This window comes from Ursus americanus, chromosome 3 (genome assembly GCF_024610735.1).
Source record: "Ursus americanus isolate L20-20 chromosome 3, mUrsAme1.1.p, whole genome shotgun sequence".
Lineage (NCBI taxonomy): Eukaryota > Metazoa > Chordata > Mammalia > Carnivora > Ursidae > Ursus > Ursus americanus.
In genome coordinates this window covers 9998196-10019270 of record NC_142129.1, presented here as the reverse complement: position 1 = coordinate 10019270, position 21075 = coordinate 9998196, and the positions used below count along the sequence as shown (strand labels likewise).

The 21075-nt window shown below is 35.2% G+C and overlaps 1 protein-coding gene across 7 annotated transcripts in view; it reads right to left on the bottom strand.

The window, feature by feature from the left end:
- LOC148110331 (uncharacterized) overlaps positions 1-21075 on the bottom strand; it is a 227371-nt gene that overhangs the window by 10899 nt on the left and 195397 nt on the right. For all 7 annotated transcript variants that reach the window (XR_015723784.1, XR_015723782.1, XR_015723783.1 and 4 more), the window contains 2 exons: positions 19569-19656; positions 18616-18660 (listed from right to left, as the gene is read on the bottom strand). Coding sequence is in view for 4 of the 7 variants with exons in the window: in XM_087860738.1 (XP_087716864.1) it covers positions 18616-18660; positions 19569-19656 (133 nt within the window). In the remaining 3 variants the exon portion in view is untranslated. The remainder of the gene's footprint in view (positions 1-18615; positions 18661-19568; positions 19657-21075) is intronic.

Genomic DNA, 21075 nt, shown 5'->3' with positions numbered 1-21075 from the left:
TCCACATACCCACCCCTGGAAAGAGAGCTGTATGGCAAAAGAAAAAGAAAAGGAAAAATTCTTTTTTCTAAGTTACACCCCCTATAAAGAAGTGGGCAAGAGAAATGAATAAGTTTTGCTATTAGAAAGGAGCGCAGAAGAGCAAGAGGCTAATTGATGATGAAGAATTGCTAACTGTAGAAGCTGACTCAGGGAAATGCTCGCTCAGCTGCAGCCCGAAGGCCTGAGCTATGGAGAGTGCCAACCAGAGGCAGGGGTACCAGTGAAGAAGGGAGCCAAGTGATTGCAGAGCGAGAGTCAAATAGAATTATTTGTAATGCAAGTCCCCATACCTCCACCTTTGCAAAGATGAGATGGCTACCTGGAACAAACCTAGAAATCTAAAAGTTGCCAAGTAAAATTACCCTGTTAAATTTGAATTTTAGATGAACAACTTTTTAAAAACTTCCAGTATAGTTAGCAATGTTAAATTAGTTTTGGGTGTACAATATAGTGATTTGACAATTTGATATATTACTCAGTGCTCATCAAGATAAGTGTACTCTTAATCCCCTTCACCTATTTCACCCATTCCTTGCACCTACCTTCCCTCTGGTAACCATGTTTGTTATCTATACTTTAGAGTCTATTTTTTTTTCACTTGTCCCTTTTTTACCCTTTGTTTCTTAAATTCCACATATGAGTGAAATCATGATATCGGTCTCTCTCTGATTGATTTCCTTAGCATTATACTCTCTAGGGTCATCCATGTTGTTGCAAATGGCAAGATCTCGTTTTTTTTTTTTATGGCAGAATATTATTCCATTGTGTGTGTGTGTGTGTACATATACCACGTCTTCTTTATACATTCATCTGTTGATGGACACTTGGACTGCTTCCATAATTTGACTTTTGTAAGTAATGCTGCAATAAACATAGGAATGCATATATCCTTTCGAATTAATGTTTTCATATTCTTCTGGTAAATACCCAGTAGTGCAATTACTGGATCATACAAATGGTTCTATTTTTAATTTTTTAAGGAAACTTCCACATTATTTTCCACAGTGTCTGTACCAGTTTGCATTTCCACCCACAGGGCACAAGGGTTAATTTTTCACCACATCCTCACCAACACTTGTTTTTTGTGTTTTGATTTTAGCTATTCTGACAGGTATGAGGTGATATCTCATTGTGGTTCTGATTTGCATTTTCCTGATGAGGGGTGATGCTGAGCATTTTTTTTATGTGTCTGTTGGCCATCTGTCTTTTTTTGTAGAAATGTCTGTTTATGTCTTCTGCCCATTTTTTAGATTATTTGTGTTTTTTTGGTGTTGAGCTGTATCAGTTCTTTATATATTTTTAATACTAACCCTTTATCAGGTATGTCATTTGCAAATATCTTCTCCAGTTCAATAGATTATCTTTTAGTTTTGTTGATTGTTTCCATTGCTGTGAAGATGCTTTTTATTTTGATGTAGTCCCAATAGTTCATTTTTGCTTTTGTTGCCCTTGCTTCAGGAGACCTATCTAGAAAGGTGTTATCGCCAAGTGTCAGAGAAATTACTGGCTATGCTCTCTTCTAAGATTTTTATGGTTTCAGGTCTCACGTCCTTAGTCTATTTTGAGTTCATTTTGTGTATGGAGTGAAAAAGTGGTCAAGTTTGATTTTTTTTTACATGTAGCTGTCCAGTTTTCCCAACACCATTTGTTAAAGAGACTTTTTCCCATTGCATATATTCTTGCCCTATTTGTCAAAGATTACTTGACCATATAATCCTGGTTTGTTTCTGGGCTCTCTGTTGTGTTCTATTGACCTACGTGTCTACCTTTGTGCTGTACCATACTGTTTTGATTACTACAGCTTTGTAGTGTAATTTCAAGTCTGGAATTGTGATTCCTCCAGCTTTGGTTTTCTTTCTGAAGATTGTTTTGGCTCTTCGGGGTCTTTTGTGGTTCCATACACATTTTAGGATACTCTGAGATGAGTAAACAACTCTCCCCCTGGTATGCCCCAGGCATTTTTCAGACTGCTGCTTCTATGCTTTATCTCTGTGGTCTGTTCGTTGTGCTTTCCTTTTTAGGGTCAGGGACTCGGTTTCCTCTCTCACAGAGGAGCCTGCTGATTCTTAAAATTCCTGCTGGTTGTAAGAGCTTGTGAAATTCAGCCTGTGTGGTTTTCAAAGCACATGTTACGGGGATTTGTCTTCCCAGTGCAGGCTCCCAGGTGTGAGGTTCTCTTTCTCTCCCCTCTCCATGCCCACAGCATTCCTCCCTCCTATGGACAGTCCAGTGGGTTCATTTAGATCCCTACCATGTCCCTGTTTCCTACCCTTTCTTACGTGGCCACTTCTCTACATTTACTTGTGGAGGTTGTTCTGTCAGTCTTTGGGTTGTTTTCTGGGTATATTTACGCTGATGTGAGTGTTTTCTAGTCGTACCCATGGGACAGAGTGAGCTTAGGGTCCTCCTATTCATCATATTCCCAGCAATCTCTATTTGGGACATTATTATATTTGTTTGTATAAAGTTAAAATAAGTGTACCATATTTTTATTTGCTTATCTAGCACAGCTAACCTAGGGGCATGTCAAGAGTCAAGCTTGACAGAGGCTGAAATATTAAATTGGTCCTTCTAAGATAGTGACTGTGACTTTCTTTTAAAAAACAAAGATCTATATAAGTGAATCACAGAAACTATTTTATATAGTCATGTCAGAGAGTAGTGGGTACAAATGGAGCTATGTAAAGAATAATCATCATTTCTGTGGCTTATGCCCTTAAAAGCTAATGGCACACTTCCAAGTTTATGAAGAACAATAACCCTCCTCCATTAGCACCTTTGTATACATACACCACACTCTGGCTGGTTGGTACTTTGAGTTTTTTGTCACCTGATGCCCTTATGTTCTTCCTCACTTGCTCTCAATATTACTGATTTTTACCACCTGTGAAGTCACCTCCATGCTCCTCATGACCACCACTGCTGCTAGTGCCCAAGTACTGACACCTAAGACAAAACCTTCAAGATGTCAAGGTATTACTGCATCTTCTAGAGGCTCCATTGCATCAAAACAACAAAAAAATGCCACATCTTGCAGATGTCAGGAGAAATTTTCTTCCAAGTCAGATGCAGACATTGTCATATGGCCATTAAAGCAGTCCTCTTGGTGCCCCATGATTTACAAAGCAAGGACTTGGTTCTGCTTCAAGCCCTGAAGTATCTCTCCAAAACTGCCAGGCATGAGCTGTGACGCCAGTCCCGTAGGTAGATTCCGTAATGCCTTTTCAACATGGCCATCCATACATGCTCCTTTGGGCTTTTTCACATATATCCCTAGCTCTGTCTAAGCCTTCATGAAAATCACCTCATCAAAATTACTCCACTAATTTTGGGAGCAGCTCATTTTAAGGCTGGGAACACTTCGATAAACAGAAATAAATTTCAAGCAATTTCTAACCAGTTGCTATACTTCTGAATATTCAACAACAAAAGATTAACATTCTTTAACATGCTGAATTTATATGAGCTCCAGCTGAAGCAAGTCTCTCAAGGGTCACAGCTGCCTAATATCATTTTCTGAAATTGGAAGGTGTCCTGGTCACCTCAGATTTTATATAGAGACATAGTTCATTCCAGGTCATTCATTCATTCACCAAATGTTTAATGAGGACTTTTCTATGAAAGGTACTACCAGAAAAGCAAAGAAATACATGGCAGGAAATGTATTGGGAGGTTGTTTTTTTTTTTCTTTTTTCTTTTTTTAAATCTCTTGTCTCTACTTGCTCCACCTTAGGCTAAGTTACTCGGTCATTATACTTTGTCTCAGAGGAAACATGATTGAATGATAGAGAAATGAGAGATTTTACTTGCCTTTTAAAGTTCCTAAATCTGTTCACTCTAGGAACTATGATGAATACACATTTTTAAGGAAGGTTTGAAGATGGTAAAACAAGGTAGGGTTAGGCTCCCAGCACAGCACCCCCCAGATATTTTCTATGTTAGGAGTATAAATTAAGCAAAAAGACATAACAAAATGTAGTTTGGACATTGTTGGGTCCCAAAAGAGAGGATCTGGCTAAAAGAAAATAAATTTCTGCCTAAAATTCATCTTACTACTTATACTTATGATCATAAAACATGTCATTTAAATTTTGGCAATTTTGAGGACAGAGGACTTTAACAAGATTTGATGTTAGGACAACAGGATTAAATTCTGTCTAAGGTATGCCAGGAACCTATGATCTGCCTACTGGTAACCCTTTTTTTTTTGTCCTGGAGTCCTTACCTCTGATATGACTGGATCAGAAAATTCAGAGAAGGTAAATTCCTTTATTTTATAATAATTTCTTCAGTTACTGGCTTTGCCTTCCATGTCTTGGCCCATCTTTTCTCAAGATGTATTGCCCAGTGAAACATTTTGAGAGGACATGAGATTTGAAAATTGCTTATCTAAGGAAAAAATAGTGAACACTGGAAAAATTTAGAAAACCTTGACACTTAAGGAAAGTAGAGAATTAAGGATGTTTCAATAAGAAGAATAAGAGGGAAAATGTTGGGCTGAACAGTCTTTCAAATCTAAAATTTGTTGTTTTTGTGGCAAAATAACAAGATTTATAATGATTATTAAATATGTGAGCAACTAAAAATTGGGAATACAACAAAACTGCTAATCAACTATTGCTGATAAGATTTAAGCATATAGGGGCACCTGGGTGGCACAGCGGTTAAGCGTCTGCCTTTGGCTCAGGGCGTGATCCCAGCGTTATGGGATCGAGCCCCACATCAGGCTCCTCCGCTATGAGCCTGCTTCTTCCTCTCCCACTCCCCTTGCTTGTGTTCCCTCTCTCGCTGGCTGTCTCTATCTCTGTCGAATAAATAAGTAAAATCTTAAAAAAAAAAAAAGATTTAAGCATATAAATATTTTCCATTATTTAATTTCTCATTATGTTTCTAAATAAGAATGGCACAAGTGAACGTCTATTATTTGTGATCTTCCAAACTCTTCTCCTTGTCAAGAATCTGTCTAGGAGTCAAGAGATTTTCATATTCCCAGTGAATTTTTCTTTGTGCTTTTCATATCATTAGAAATTACCAGAAGTTCCCACTAGCTGATATTAAGGCTTTTATCTGAAACTATTCAAGTGATAAATGACATGTCATTGTTAACACAGAAGAGGTTTTGAAATCCATCTTCTCAAGTGCTAAGTTAATCAAATTGCTTATCCTCATATGAACCTAAGATCAATCCTCTAGACACTTTCCTTCCTCAATGAGAGAAGGATAACTCTGAATGCATGGCCCCAGGGATGAATGTGCCTGACAATAAAGAGTAGTAGAGAGGAATGTGGGAATGAATAAAGGACACAGTTACCATAGCCAACTATAGTTGTCTCACTTTGGGAAAGTCATTGCTAGCATTTGGGTGGTTGATGTGTCTTTGGCATACCAAAATGAAGATTTGACCTCATTACATGCTTACTTAAAATCCTTCAAAGGCTCTTGGATAATGTCAAATGAATAACGGATAAAATTAAACTCTTTTTTTTCTAAATTAAACTCTTTAGTGAAATTTTCCTCCCTAGGTTCATTTTGTAACATTTTTTTTTCTTATGATTTCCTTTATGGTCTACCTAATTTACATTTTAATCTTTATTTCACACTACTCTCTTATACTCTACAGTTCTGCCATGTCTTGGCAGTTCTCAAATTTTCCAAAAGCCCAAGATCACTTGGAAGAAAAGTCATATTCCATAAGATAAACAATTGCTAGTGAATGAGGTACAGTTAAGGAAAACAATTATTTCCTTACCATTTAGGTTCAATAGCCAATGCTGGTGCATTGTATCTGCCAATAGAGGGGCTAACCCATCTGCAATGAAACCTGTTCCACTAGACAGCAATGCAGTAACTCTAGGAATAATTTTTGTATTAGTTATGATCTTCAAAAGATTAAGAAATAAGGTCAATGCCTAGATATTTAATTAATGATATGATTAACACATTGTGTAAGAATCCAGACACATATCCTGGTAGGAAATGCACAAGTAAGAGAAACTTACTAATAGAAGGTGCTCCTAGGGGACAAAGGATTAAACGCTGTGTCCTGCCAGTGAATTGCAACCTTTAAAAACATTTTATTAAAAATATTAAATTAATGATAACTAGTTTTCATACTGTCCTAAAATCATGACTCCTCAATTTTTGAAAATATTTGGTGGATAAACTTAGCAGATATAAATTCAATATTGGACTGAAATACATTTAAAGATGAATAAAGCTATAAAGACAGCTACAGAAAGAACTCAGTGCAATTTGAATTCTGGACATATTCATCTTGGAATCTTGCAGTGAAAATACTGTGGAAAAAGTAAATGAATTTTTAAAGTATGTTTATTTCAAGTTGATTCCTCTTTAATTGATGCTTATGCTTTAAAAACTGGTTCAGAGATGATGTTATACAATTAAACATAAACCACTGGAAACATCCACTTTGTGTTTCTTTTCTGAACACTTGTCTGGAAATCAAATTGGAAATGCTCTAGATATACTTAAAAAGTCTAAAGAAATGGGTGAAATATGTCAAGAAGTAAATCCCTAGCAATCTCTAACAAAACTCATTTTACATGGAAGAATGCTGGAAAAATAAGATTCAATATATACTAAAATTCCTAAGTGCAATGGTGAAGGGTAAAATTATTTATAATCATTTTATAAAAACAAAAAAATATTTCAACTCTTTCTAGAACATTTCTTTCCGTTGAGCTCTCAGACCACACTTAATCCTCCCACTGTACGTGATGAGAAAATTAAATGTGTACATGTATGTACACGTAGATATGTATAAACATATGAGCTGTATTACAGCATTGGGCAACAGCCAATGCAAGAACTTTATCCTTGAGGAAATGGACACGCACAATGGAAGTCCCACCTTCAATGTTGCTCTTTCTATGGGGACAGATTTCTCACCAGTGTGCAGTGAAGTGGAGTCCAAACCATGTGGTCCTGCTGAGTAGAGAGGGCAAAAATCAGAGTTTGGGACAGATGAAGCAGCTATACTCTATAGATGAGAGCAGTATAGAAGAGTCCAAAGAAGCCAAGCAAAGGTCCCCAAACGTGCTTGGGTAAGGATTGGGCTATCTATACACAGAATGAGACCGTATAGCCTTGCCAGAAATCAGCAGCTGTGAGATTCAAAATGAAGGAAGAATACTAAAAGCTGCAACATTCTGGAGACACTGGGATTTGGACACATCATTACTGCACTGATACCTAACAAAGACTCCACTGAGGCCATGCTTTAGGTGTTACATCCTTCCAGAAAAAGACTTCCATAGACTGACCCTAACATGGTCTGAAACCTTCATAGAATCTATGTAAAGAAACAGAATTTGGAGATTGACTCTTGATAGTTTAGAGAGGTCTGAGAGACACAGTGGGCTTTCCCCAGGCATAAAAGACATAAAATAAAGCCTGTCCAAGTTCACAGTGATCAGCCAGTAATGGAGCTGCCTATTAAACTAAAATCCACACCATTAGAGGACAGTCACAGAATTGAGTAGCTGCACGATGTATAAGCCAAAATGTCCAATATAAAATTTGTTTGAAAATACTGGTCACTCAAACATGAGAATGTGTTCCATACTAAAAATTAAAAAAAAATTTTTAAACGTAGTCAATAGGAGCCGACCCAGTGATGGCACATATGTTGGATTTATCAAACTGTATCTACTACAAAATATTCAAATAATTATGAAAATATATGAAAAGGAAATATGGTCTTAGTGAGTTAACAGACCATTTGAAAGGGACAATTAGAAACCATAAATGAAAACCAAATGGGAATTCTTGATCTTAAAATTATAATAATTGAAATCAAAAGTTAACTGGATGGCAAATATAGTATTGGATTATTATCCAAAATATAAAGTTAATGTCCATTACACGATACTAAAATATTTTTGAGAGAGTAATAGCCAAAAATTCATTTGTTAAACATCTGAATGATAGAATAGAGAATATTAGGGCTGAGTCTTTCCCTTTTAAAGAATATTTGGGAATTCATTTTAGCAGGCTGGGGATTAATGATAACACCAGGCATCCTAATATTGGATTAATTATGGGGCATGGAATGTCCGTGTATAAATAAATCTTACCAAGTATTATAAAGCTGTTATAAATGCTAAATGGAGCAAAGTAGCTGAGAATGTATTTTCAAAGTAGATGTGAGGAAGAGTATTAGGTTACTGAACTCACGATGAAATAAAGAATATGAAGGCAGGTAGAAAGCACCTATTTCATAATTGTATGTCAAGCCCTATTCTTGAGAACTAAGAAAAAATGACTTTGTGCAGCATTGAGATGGTCTCCAGAAAAGTGACGCAAAGTTGTTTTCCTATATTATATACTAAGACACTTCATAAAAATGATTCAACATTTGCAATCATCTCTTTTCTACGATACTTAACTATTTACCACATAAAATATCAAAAGAACTTAATTCAATACTTCCAGATGACATCACCTTGACGTTTATATTTCCCAGTATTCAAAGAAAGCTCCTATGTCTTAAAGTGCTTCTCTGAGGCAGCCATGCCCTATAACAAGTATGAACTGCTCTTCACCTGGATGTATTTGCAGGGAAGGGCAAGCAACATTCAGAAACTTTCTCAGTGGCTTGTTTTTCTCTCCTCTCCCCATTAACTATACAATCTAGGGTGAAGACTTGGTTTTAGTATGTCCTGCTGCTGCCAGATAGCTGGAAGTTGGAGAAGGCTCCATCTGCCCTATTCTGGACATTTTAAACAATGTTAATTTTCCATAAGTTTTCCATTCCTCATTTTTCCAACTGATTGAGTGGCTGTATGTTACCTCTGGCACTCACCCTGAAAGCTGATCCATTCACATTATAAAAGAAAAAAATGCCGTATCTTTTTAATCATCTTATTTAATACTGCCTCACCCAGAAAGGATTCAATCATTCTGGGAACCAGGCTGCAATCCAATCTTTTTTCTATTTACAATAAGCAAATTCAATTCCCCACTTCTCTGTTTTAAAGGAAATTTAATTGTTAATGAACCTGACGAGCTTGTAGTTTGACACTTGGATGTTGCCTCCAGTGAACTAAAGATGATGAATCAATATTGATTTCTGTTGGACAAAATGTGAATATTTCATCAGGGATCAAACATTTTTGATTCACTCAATGACAGCATATGAAGATATGGTTCTAACCTTAGGCATCTCTTACTTAGCAAAAATTAACAAAATCAATAAAATTATACAATTTCCATCACTAAAATATGAATTCTTTATATTTATTACTTAGAAAATCTTATTACGAATTAAATGGGTAAATAATGGGGCCTGGGTGGCACAGCGGTTAAGCATCTGCCTTCGGCTCAGGGAGTGATCCCGGCGTTATGGGATCAAGCCCCACATCAGGCTCCTCCGCTATGAGCCTGCTTCTGCCTCTCCCACTCCCCCTGCTTGTGTTCCCTCTCTCACTGGCTGTCTCTCTCTCTGTTGAATAAATAAATTTTAAAAAATCTTTAAAAAAATAAATGGGTAAATAGTAAAAAAAATTTTCCCTATTCAGTTACTAGCAACCTAATTGAAGCTTCCAATATCTTTGCTCCAAAGCAAAGAAGTATTGTTTAGAATTAAAATCAATGTAGTAAGATTACTTTTGATAATGTTGCTGCTGTTTTTAAACCTAAGAATCTTTAATAAAGTAATGTTTGGCTCAATCACTATAAAGTGTGAATAAATGCTTAAGTCTTAGCTCTGGCATTGGAATCACATATGGATTATATTATCAGTTCTGTTCCTTACCAGCTTAGTTTACATAATGTCTCTAAAACCTGTTTTCTTCATTTGGAAAATGGAAAGCTTGCCTTGAAGAATTTTGCCAATGTTAAATGGAAAATATACACATGTATCTTGTGTTTGTGTGTGGGGGAGTGTTTATGTGCATAAATCATATTGTCTGCTCCGTAGGTCTTATTTCTCTGAAATATTTTCTTTTCTCATTTTGAATTATCTTTTTTTGATAACTTTATGAAAGAATATTCACATCATTTTTAGTTGTCATTAGCCCCAATTTTGATGGCTTTGAATGATGGTACTTAAAACAATTTTTCCTTCATAATTAAAATACCTTATTTGAATTTACTTGAGAACTTTACCGTGCAGCGAATCTTTGTGGTATAACCGTGGAATATTAACATCATTGTGCTTAAATAACTTCATTTCACATATTAAAAATAACTGGCTATTAAGAGAATATACCAACTTGATTACAGTTATAAGAAAGTGATGGATCTGAGAATAGAGACTACCTTTTCAACATAATCTGGAAGTTGCTTGGAAAGGCGTTAGGCAAATATGACTGGTACACAGTAGTAATTGTGAACCTCTGTCAATCCTCCCCTTACCTTTAGTGGGAGCCCCCTGAGCATCTGGACACTAGGTCAGGGGCTGTATCTCCCAGCCTCCTTTCAAATACCAAACACTCCTGTGACTAAGTCTAGGGAAATGAAATGTAATCAGAATTGATGTGAGCAACTTCTGAATCATGCTGAGAACAGAAATGTGGGTGTACTATCTCTTTCTCACTTTTCTCTCTCTCTCTTTTTTTTGGCTATTTATTATAGTTGCTTGTGATAAAAACCCAAGAGTATATTTCTAAATGTTGAAAGCTTTTCCAAGGTAAAGTAGAAGCACCATCTTGAAACTGTATAGCCTGATGGTGGTCTTATTGATGCAAAGGCTTTGATTTCAGATTCTAAAAGAATGAAAGCTTTGTTTGTTTCTTTAATAAAGATTTGTTTATGAGAGAGAGAGTGTGCATGGGGGGTGGGGGGGGCAGGCACAGAGGGAGGGCAAGAATCTGAATCAGACTCCCCGCTGAGAATGAAGCCGAATAGTGGCTTGATCCCAAGACCCTGAGATCATGACCTGAACAGAAATCAAGAGTCAGTCACTCAACTGACTGAGCCACCTAGGTGTCCCTATAAGAATGAAAGCTTAGCACATCTCACATCAATTAACTCAGCAGCACCGGAAGGGAACTGACTCAATAGGGACATTTTGCGGGAGACAACATGAGGCTTTTATTAAAACCAGATATGGAGTTGAAAAGTTGGCTTTTAGTTAAAAAATAAGAAGCAACAGATTTGTATCTTTGCCCAAACAGTTATCCTTTCAACTCTGCATGAAGTAGACTATAGAGTTAAAATTTTCTCTAGGCAACATCTTTGAACCTCTTTATGTGCCAAAACCTACCATCTTATATTTTTATTATTTTCTATTGGGCCTACGTCCTCTGTAGAGCTGCCTTTGAATACTAGCTAAGTTTAGATTTACATTCTACCTTCGGTCTATACCAACTCTAAAACACTGAAAAAATAGCTTAACCATTTCCAACCTTTCCTACCTAGAGTGTAAAATAAATAAAAGTAATTACCTGAACAGGTTATTTGTGAGTTTTCAATAAACTGAAAAGCATCAGAAATCATAAACATCACCATTGAGAGCAAGGTTATATGCATTTTGATATCTGTATCGTTAAGTGTCCCAACTGTGTCTAATATTAACATAATGTAAGTCACATGTGCAACTTAGATTTTCTATTAGACCTATTTTTTTTAAAAAACACAAAATTAGTAACACTCTCTGTAACCCAATATATCCAAAGATCATTTCAACAGGACCTCAATATAAAAATTATTAGTGAGATATTTTACATTCTTTTTTATTTCTACCAAGTCTTTGTAATTAGTTATGTATATTATAGCGCCCTCAGTCTGGACTGGCCACATCCTAAGTGTTGCGTAGTGGCACGTGACTAATGGCTGCTGTTCTGGACAGTACACGGTTTAGTATACGGTAATTATTCAAGGTATGTGTTCACTGAACAATGGCCCAAGTTACAGATAAACTAGAGGATGGTGAGACCAGAGCTATTTCTCATAGCCAGTACCTTATTTTACAGAACATGATACATAATTGAAGTGGAATGTAACAACCTGCAGTATGTAATTATTGATAATATGTAAGTGCTTTATTTTAAACATGATCTTAGTCAAAATGGATTTTAATGTATACATTATTAACTGTGTATAAACAGGATAACATGTTATTCTCTTAAAGTAAAAACTGGAGGACCAGATCTTGAGTGAACTAATCAAATGATTTTTCTAAACTGCAGAGATATATTTCTTTTATTCTGTTAATTTCCATGCTTTCTTTTGCCTATTTGTATCTATTTATGGTAGGGACATACTCATGACAATACAGATTTACCATTTTATTTACAGATTTTGGAATCCTCTAACTTACATAAATTCAGAATATCCCTGGGTGTAATGTGTAACTTTAAAGCATGCTTTAACTGAAAGGTAAATGGAAGATTTCCTCTATCAGGCACCTATAAAATGCTACACCCAGTTCTAAACAATCCCATATCAAATGCAAAATGAGTATTAAAACATTTTCACTGGAAATATCTACTTTCTCTAAAGGGTAAAAGAAAAATGGCATAAAATGTCTTCAAATTGTGGGGAGATTACATTTATTTTATCCCACTCCAGAGCTTTAGTAAATTCATTAAAACATAAAACACAAGTAAGGTATATGTTATAGTTATTTGTGGTCTATTTTATGAGAGGAATCAAGTGCCCAGATTGAGTGAACAAGTGAATAATTAGCCTGTATGAAATTAAAATATAAAATAAATGCATTTGCTCAATACCATCAAAATCAGTTTAGAATATAAAAGAAAAATATTCTATTAACAAAAATTAGTGGCAAAATCTAAGTATCTTTGAATAACTTTATATTATTTCATGAATAAAGTGCCAAACAACCCCCCCCAACATGATATATATATTTAATAAGAGAAGATCACATTCTGTTTTTAGGTGAGGCACTAAATAGTAGAGATTTTCATTGTTTTTGAATTATTTTGAATATTTATTTCAAAATGACTTAAAAATAATAGAGGTTTCTGAAGTTCCTTGTGAAAATAAGAATATATAAGAAAAAGAATTTAAGGGAGAAAGCCTACCACATATCAAAAAATTATAAAACTATATTAATTGCATCATATTTGCCCCAGAATACTAAAAAACATTCCTGAATTTGTATAGTCCAGAGCCTACAGAACATATCTTAGGTAAAGCTGATATTCTCAGTGGAGAAAAGGAAGAATATTCCGTAGGCAATGCTAGAATAGAATTACAGCATTTCTCAAATTACTTTTCATCTCTGAGCCTATTCTTCAAAGAGACCTTAGGTCTTTATGTTTAAAAGTAAAGGTAGTAGCGGAAGGCCTGGAGACCAGCTAATTGCTGTTTTTTGGTTTTTTTTTTTTCTTTTTTTTTTTTTTTTCTTTTGTCCCTACCAGTCCTGAAGCTACTCAGGACACCTAGGTGTTAGGAAAGCACAGTAAACTATTCTCTGGGCGAGCTACTTGAGTAAATTTGGTCAATAAACTGCCAACCACCATGGCACAAGCAGAGGCTTGAAATGTGCTTGGGTTTGCTCATTTGTGTTACTATATTCTGTCAGGAGAAAACACGCTTCAGAGAACGGAAGTTACAGCTCTATGTTGTTTGCTACATTTAAAAAAAATGAATGGGAACAAAATTTTATCAGGTACATTTTTCTGCATCTTTCAGGGAACATACGATTTTTCCCTTTTTCAATCTGTTAATGGGATGGCACACATTGATTCTACCTGCCCTGTATTTCTCCACTTGGTGACCGTATATATATTCACTGGATTCCATTCGCTGTCTTTATTTAGTAAGTTTTACATCCATATCTGTGAGAGAGATTGGTCTGTCATTTTCTATTATTCTAATTCCCTTGTCACATACCAGTAAAAAAATTATTCCTCCTCAAGAATGAGCCGGGAAGGGTTCCTTCTTTCTCTCCTAAAGAGTTTGTGGAATATTTCTATTGCTTCTTCCGTAAACGTTTGGAAAAAAACGTTGCTGAAACTCATGGGTCTTAAATTTTCATTGTGGGAAGTTTTGCGGTAACATTTTCAGCTTCTTTAGTTGATACCAGCATATTCATATTGTGTATTTCTGCTTCTATTAACCTCAGAAAATTGCATTTTATTTAAGGATCTTTTTTTCTATCAGATTCAAATTGTGGATTTTTTGTGTGTAATTATTGGTTTAGTGTTTGTGAAATCTGTAGTGATAGCCTTTTTGTGTTTTTCGTATAGATACTTTTTATTTCCTCTTTTTTCTTACCAGACTAGGAATTAATTAATATTTAAAATCTTGTCAAAGAAATAGCTTTCAGTTTTTTTGTGTGTCTGTTTCATTTTCTATTCACCCTTTTACTTAAAATTCTGTCTTTTTATTCTAGCTTCTTTTGATGAAAGCTTAAATCACTGGATTTTTTTTTTTTTGCATTTCTTTTCTAATATATGCCTTTAAGACTATACATTTCTCTCTAAGCATTGCATTATAACTTGTAAGTTTTGATATGTCATATACATATTTTAATTATAATTCAGTTCAAATTATTTTCTGATTTTGATTTCACTTTTCCCTTGTTATATAGAACACTCTTATTTAAATTCCAGACTTGTGTGTTTTTCTAGTTCTTTTAAAGTTATTAAATGCCATTTTATTTAACTTTATTAAAACTCTTGTGATCAGAGACCTATTTACTCTCAGTGATTTCAACTATTTGAAATTTGTTTCAGCTCTCTTTATGTCACAACATATTGATGTCAGTAAATTTTTGAAATCATACTGTGTTTAAATAGAGATATTTTACTTCTTCCTTTCTAATCTGAGTGCCTTTAAAAAATTTTCTTGCCAAACTTTACGGCCTAGAACTCTCAGAACTGTGGTGAATGATAGTGGTGAGAACAGTTACCTTTGTATATAAATATACCTTTATATATATTTATATATATATATAAATTTTTGTATATAAATTCCTTTGTATATAAATTCCTGATCTTAAGGGGAAAACATTTAGCCTTATACCATTAAATATGATGTTAGCTGGAGTTTTTCATAGATAGACCTTATTGGGTTAATGGAAATTCTCTTTATTACTAGTAATTTTTTCATGAAAGGATAATAGATATTCATGAAATGCTTCAAATAGATGAGAATCTATTGAGATGATCATGTTGTTTCTGTCTTTATTATGTGTTACTTTAGTTGATTTTCAGATGTTCAACCAACCTTGCATTCCTGAAATAACCCAACTGGTGATGGGGTATAACCTGTTTTGTATGTTGCTGAATTTAGTTAGCCTTGAAGCAGTAAATCTCTTAGCCCCTGCTGAAGGGTTTTATAGATGGGTGTGGGGACATGCCTTCATTACAGTATACAACTCTGCCTCAGCATTCACTTCTTGCTTCCATAGGGCCTTAAAATAAATGAGAGATAAGGACAGTCCAAGGTCTTTCCCAGACAAATTCACTACCCTGCATATGCATTTGTCCTTTTAGATAACCAGAAATACATGACAAATGTTCAAAGCTTGTATGAACTTATTATTAATTATTATTATTACTTCCTAGGTTTTCCTTTTCAGTTTTTTGGTCCAGCCTCCCATTTGCCCCAAGTGGTGCGGACACTTTAGGCAGCTATCATCCACCACAGTTGTGTTGAACACTTGCTGCTAATTGTTGCTGGTAAATACTCTGGAGATAGTCCTATTTGCCTTCAGTGACCTCTGAGTCAAGTTAAATAAAGACAATCCTGTGAAGAGGGTTTTTGCAAGGGAACAAAAAGGTCCAAAGTAACAACTGTTAGGGCACCTGGGTGGCTCAGTTGGTTAAGCCCCTGACTCTGGATTTCAGCTCAGGTCATGATGTCAGGGTTGTGAGATCAAGCCCTGCATCAGGCTCTGTGCTGGGTATGGAGCCTGATTGGGATTCTCTCTCTTTCCCTTTCCCTCTGCCCCACCCCCCATGTGCTCTGTCTCTCTAAAAATCAAACAAACAACAAACAAACAAAGTAACAACTGTCTGGGAATGGGGCTTTGCGGGAGCTCTAATTAACTATATGTTAGACCGTACGACCTATGGTCTAAATCACTTATGTTGTGTTCTGTCTTGCCCTTTTCTACTTTATTGGTCTCAGTATGGTCATCTTTTATTCATGTGCCTTATACCTCATCAGTGCTGCATCATGCTATAAACAATATAACCATCCATTGAGTTAATTTCAAATATTTCATTTTTTCAGTTCTAAAATATTTGAGGATGACAATGATTTAGATTCTATTAACTGGTGAAAATTTCCATTCTTTCATCTCAGTTGGCAATTTTTTTTTCTATTTTGAACATATCAATTATTATAAGCTCATCTACTAACATCAGTATTTGATCATCTATTCATCTATTTCTACTGTCTATTCTTTAGGTTATTTATCATAGTCATAACTTTTCATGGTTTTTTGTGTTTTTTGGGGTTTGTTTTTTTGTTTTTACTTTTCATGTTCTGTAAAAAAAAAATTACTGATGCAGAACTTGCATCCTGAAAAATTCACCCTTCATTTGGCAAATACATTATGTAAAAAGTCTAGAGGCTGCAAATGACCAGAGATGATTCTGCTTTCCCCATCCAGTTTGGGGCTGGTCATGTCCATCCAATCTAGGATTCAGCTCATTTAGAGCAGGGTGGAAGTTTTAGAACACTCAACTACGTTTGGTTAACCATCATTAAGCTACAACTCTGTAGAACTTCAGGACCTTTAATTGAGCATCTTATGGGTCTTTGTCCATATTGAAAGACTATGAGGGTTTAGTTCTGCTTGAGATAATTGTTTAATGGTTTTCTCTTTAGCTTCTGCCCAATAATATTTCAAAATTTGTCAGGTGTTTCGAGGGGAAATTCCTTCTTGGTTTTGAGGGCTCCTCCATCCTCTGACCTGATCACACTGCACACACTAAACATAAAATCTCTGATGGTTTTTATGGTCCTCAGCACCTACCTTCTGACACTGGACTTGGAACCTCTATCTGAACCCTGAATCAGTGCTCCTACATAATGTTGGCTGTAGATTCTAAGTGTGAATTCATTCATTCCAGAATCTTCATCTCTGGCCTTATTTTGCTTTTATTTAAATCCAATTTATTTTTGACAGGGGGAAGTTCTTCCACTCCAAAGCAGTGAAAGTCTATGGGAGATTTTACTTTCCTTTCCACAGTTTTCCCACTAACTCCTTTAACCAGCAGTGAGTCTGACAATTTGGTCCAGGTTGTACAGTCCTCAGAATTCTTCATGTTTGGTCATTCCAGTCTCACACATCAGTTAAAAGCTTTGCTGGTTTCCCTTTTTCTAGCAACAGTCCACTGTCTCATCCTACACCTATGCCCACATCTGCAAATATGTTCATTCTGAAAAGCAGCTGCTTATATATCAGCTTACTTCTGAATGAGGATTCCCCCTATGTGATTTTAGTTCACCTAGTCTTCTTAACCTCAACGGGTATCTCATGTTTTTAAAAGTACAACTTGTCTATTTCTCATTATCAGCATTAGAAAACAGAAAACTTCCAAAGATAAAAGCTGCATAGTACACAAAAGAAATACAAATAGCATACTCCAAAGAGAAAATAATTTATCTCAGTGTAAAACAAGAAATGCAAATAAATCAGTAATATATCAGCGTTCAACTATTAAACTAGCAAAATAAAATAAAAAGGAAAGAATGTTTCCTGCTGTTATGTATGAAAATCTGTAAAACTTAAAATAATAAAGCAGTATATTGTTAGAGCTAAATAGGTTTGTAGTCAAGTCCGTTATTACCGCTCAAAAATTCTTAGAAAGTAATCTGATAACTATAAAAATATTTTCTTACAGGGCACCTGGTTGGTTCAGTTGGTTAAGCCTCTGACTCTTGATTCCAGCTCAGATCATGATCTCAGGGACTTGAGATCAAACCCCAGGTCAAGCTCCGGGCTAAGCATGGAGTCTGCTTGAGATTTTCCTTCTGCTCCTTCCCCTGCTCATTCTCTCTTTCTCTCTCTCTCAAATAAATAAATAAGTCTTAAAAAGAATACTTTCTTAGAAGGATTATCATTATGTAGTTATTTAAAATACAGAAAAATTGACAAGAACCTAAATACACAGAAAGTGTTTAAATAAATTATGCAAATTTATATAGCGATTATTCTAGTAAAATGGTGTTTTCAAGATTTTTATAATGTCATGGAAAAATACTTGCCAAATCATATTTATTTTAAAACGTATTAACCCTATAATAACTTCAGTAAAAAATACAATAGCACTATAAATCTAAAATCAAGCTGCCTAAAGAAAATAAGTTGTAAATATAATATACTATGTGTTGATTTGACAGTTTATGATATATATATATATAAGGCCAACTATATGTACTTATGTCTAATACCTTTTGTAGAGACCTCAGGGCTGCAAAAATAAACAACGGATATATATTTGTATTATATACAGTGTTTCATTTTTATAATAGCTGTTCTCTTGATTTTGGTTAAGCTTAAATTATGAACCCTTCCCTGCAAAAGAAGCCAAATCTACTCTAGTATAATATTTTCAAAAAGATAAAAAATTCATGTGGCTCTGGTTATGAACCTTGAATCCTACCCACAGAATTTCCTGTTACCTGCTTCAAGCAGTTCCCAAGGAACCTCCCAGGCAAGTAAAGTATCTGTGAGGATAGAATAAATAACAGTAGTTTAGAGTAACATTTTTATAGAAAGAAGGTTAGTAAATGTCTTAGTTATTTATAATCTAACTCTGCTTGTTAGAATTGTTCTACTCTACCAGGTAATATTCTATGGAGGTAGTAGAAATGCTAAAAATTACAGGTTACAATAGATAGTTAAAAAAATATTTTTAATATAATGACTCAGAGCGTGTTTAATTTTACAATGGAGTTATAACTTAAAATTACTTCAAAATGTGCACACAGATTTTTTTCGTAGTGTTTAAATTTGTGATGGTAATAAAAAAGAAAATAATTTAAGCCCTGAACTGTTTACAGTGTTATCAGATACAAATAATAAAGTAGGAGCTACCTTCATTGAAAGATTACCCAGTACAAGGTGTTATGCTCTATACTTTACATATGTCTTTTTATATAATTCTAACATCAGTAGTATGAGATAGAAGCCACCGACCATTTGCTACTAACCCTTTTCATAAGAACATTGGATTGTAGAGAAATAAAGTAAATGGTAAGTGATAAATGACCAAATCAGAATTTGGTCTTAAATATTCTAAGAGACTAGACTCTCAACCTTGTGCTTTCTGTCTCCCCAACTCAAACTTAAAAGTACAGATTTTCTCCTTCTTTTCAGAGACAAGTTTTTTTAAATGTTAAAAAAAGTCATTTGCCTTATTTTTTTTATTGCTTGTTTTCATTGGGATTTTAGCATGAACAGATGGTATACTTACATTGGGATAATTCAAAGAGCTTAAAAAGGGGGCCTATTTCTAAAGTGTGGGCAGAATATAGGGAAACCTCAGGAGATCCTGCATTATTTCAGAGCTAACAACAACAGCTGTTGTTACTACCCTGGGACCTTAAGCAGTGTGCAGAGAATAGTTGCTTACCTCAACCCAGTAGCAGATCATGATGAAAACAGGGTCAATTGGAGAACCGTGACCTTTCAACCACAGACACAGCCTTGTTGAAATGGCCCTACAAAGAAGAAGTGAGGCTTCAATAACCATCCTGACCTCCTATTCAGGCTTCCCACTGGTTGAACACAAACTGAAGCCAGCACCCAAAAGAGTTCAGTAAAGGTAGAAAAGGGTGGGAAGCAGTTCTGCAGGAACAGAGAGAGGTATTATCTGCACACACATGCAACACAAATGAAAATAATTCTTACATAGTAACTTCTAATTTTTGGAATGTAATATTACAAAGTTTGAACAAATCAAAATAAATTTTATATTCTACTTTTCTCAGATAACATTTTAAAGTGCTGATATTTCTTAGTTTTATTTCAATGAGAATTTTCTATTCAAATAGATCTAGCCTTATAGAAATCATTGAGAAGATAACTTGTTTAATTAATCTTAAGCAAAATTAGTCTAATTTACTTAGTATTAAGCAAAAATGACTGAAATTTTTAGCACAAAGATTTTTACTGTGCTGGCAATGTTAGTGATATAAAAGTTATCAAAGTATTTTAATTATTCACATTGTGAATGCCATCACATAGAGGTCAACACTAATGGCTAAATGAGGTATATATCCAATACTAACGATAGAATATTACATGCATAACAAAAACGCACGTAATGAAGAATTAATGATTACTTTACACAGGACACTGCCCAAGCCCTCTCCATTCATCATGTCAATGCTTCCACCTTACGTCCAATGAGATACATGGTGCTATTAGCCTTATTTTAAAAGAGGGAAATGGGGATTTAGACGTAATGATTTGAGCACATGTAACTTATTTATTCATTTCATTATTTGAAATTTTGTGATTCTGAATTATGAGCAACTTGAAGACGAGGAGTGTGTTATCTTTGCATTTCTTTCTATCTTCAGTGCTTGGTACGTTGGAATGAATAGCATTTTCCATCAAGGAATGGCTCCTGCTTTTCAGAGGCAAAGAACATACTTTTTCTTAGAGTGGAGGATCTTCACAGGATCTAGGAAAACCTGACACACTTGACTGAGAAGCTTCTTGAGGTGTCTGGAGAAGCTCTGTATCTGCCACCAGGTGAAAGTTAAATAAAAGGACTGAGGTGGAATTTTCCCAAGATTTAGTTTGAGACTTCCTCAAAGTTCCTTGATTAGAGTCCTCCCCCATATGAATGGGCCTATGGTCTCAGAAGGCGATGTTTCTTCCTGCCAACAATTTATTTTAACACAGACCTGTAATCTACTTCCTTGAGGGGAATGAAACTGGACAAAAATGCACAGCCCTGTGTAAAGAGAGACTGAGAGTCACTGGATTTTGCCCTCAGTCTGTGAACTTGTTCCTGCCATGAAAGTTGTTTCCATAGGGCATTCAGTCATAGAGCAGCTGCCATTTTAGGAAATAAGGCCACCTATCAGAGAACCCTTCTTTTTATCTGCTCGTAGTAATTAGCACCCTAG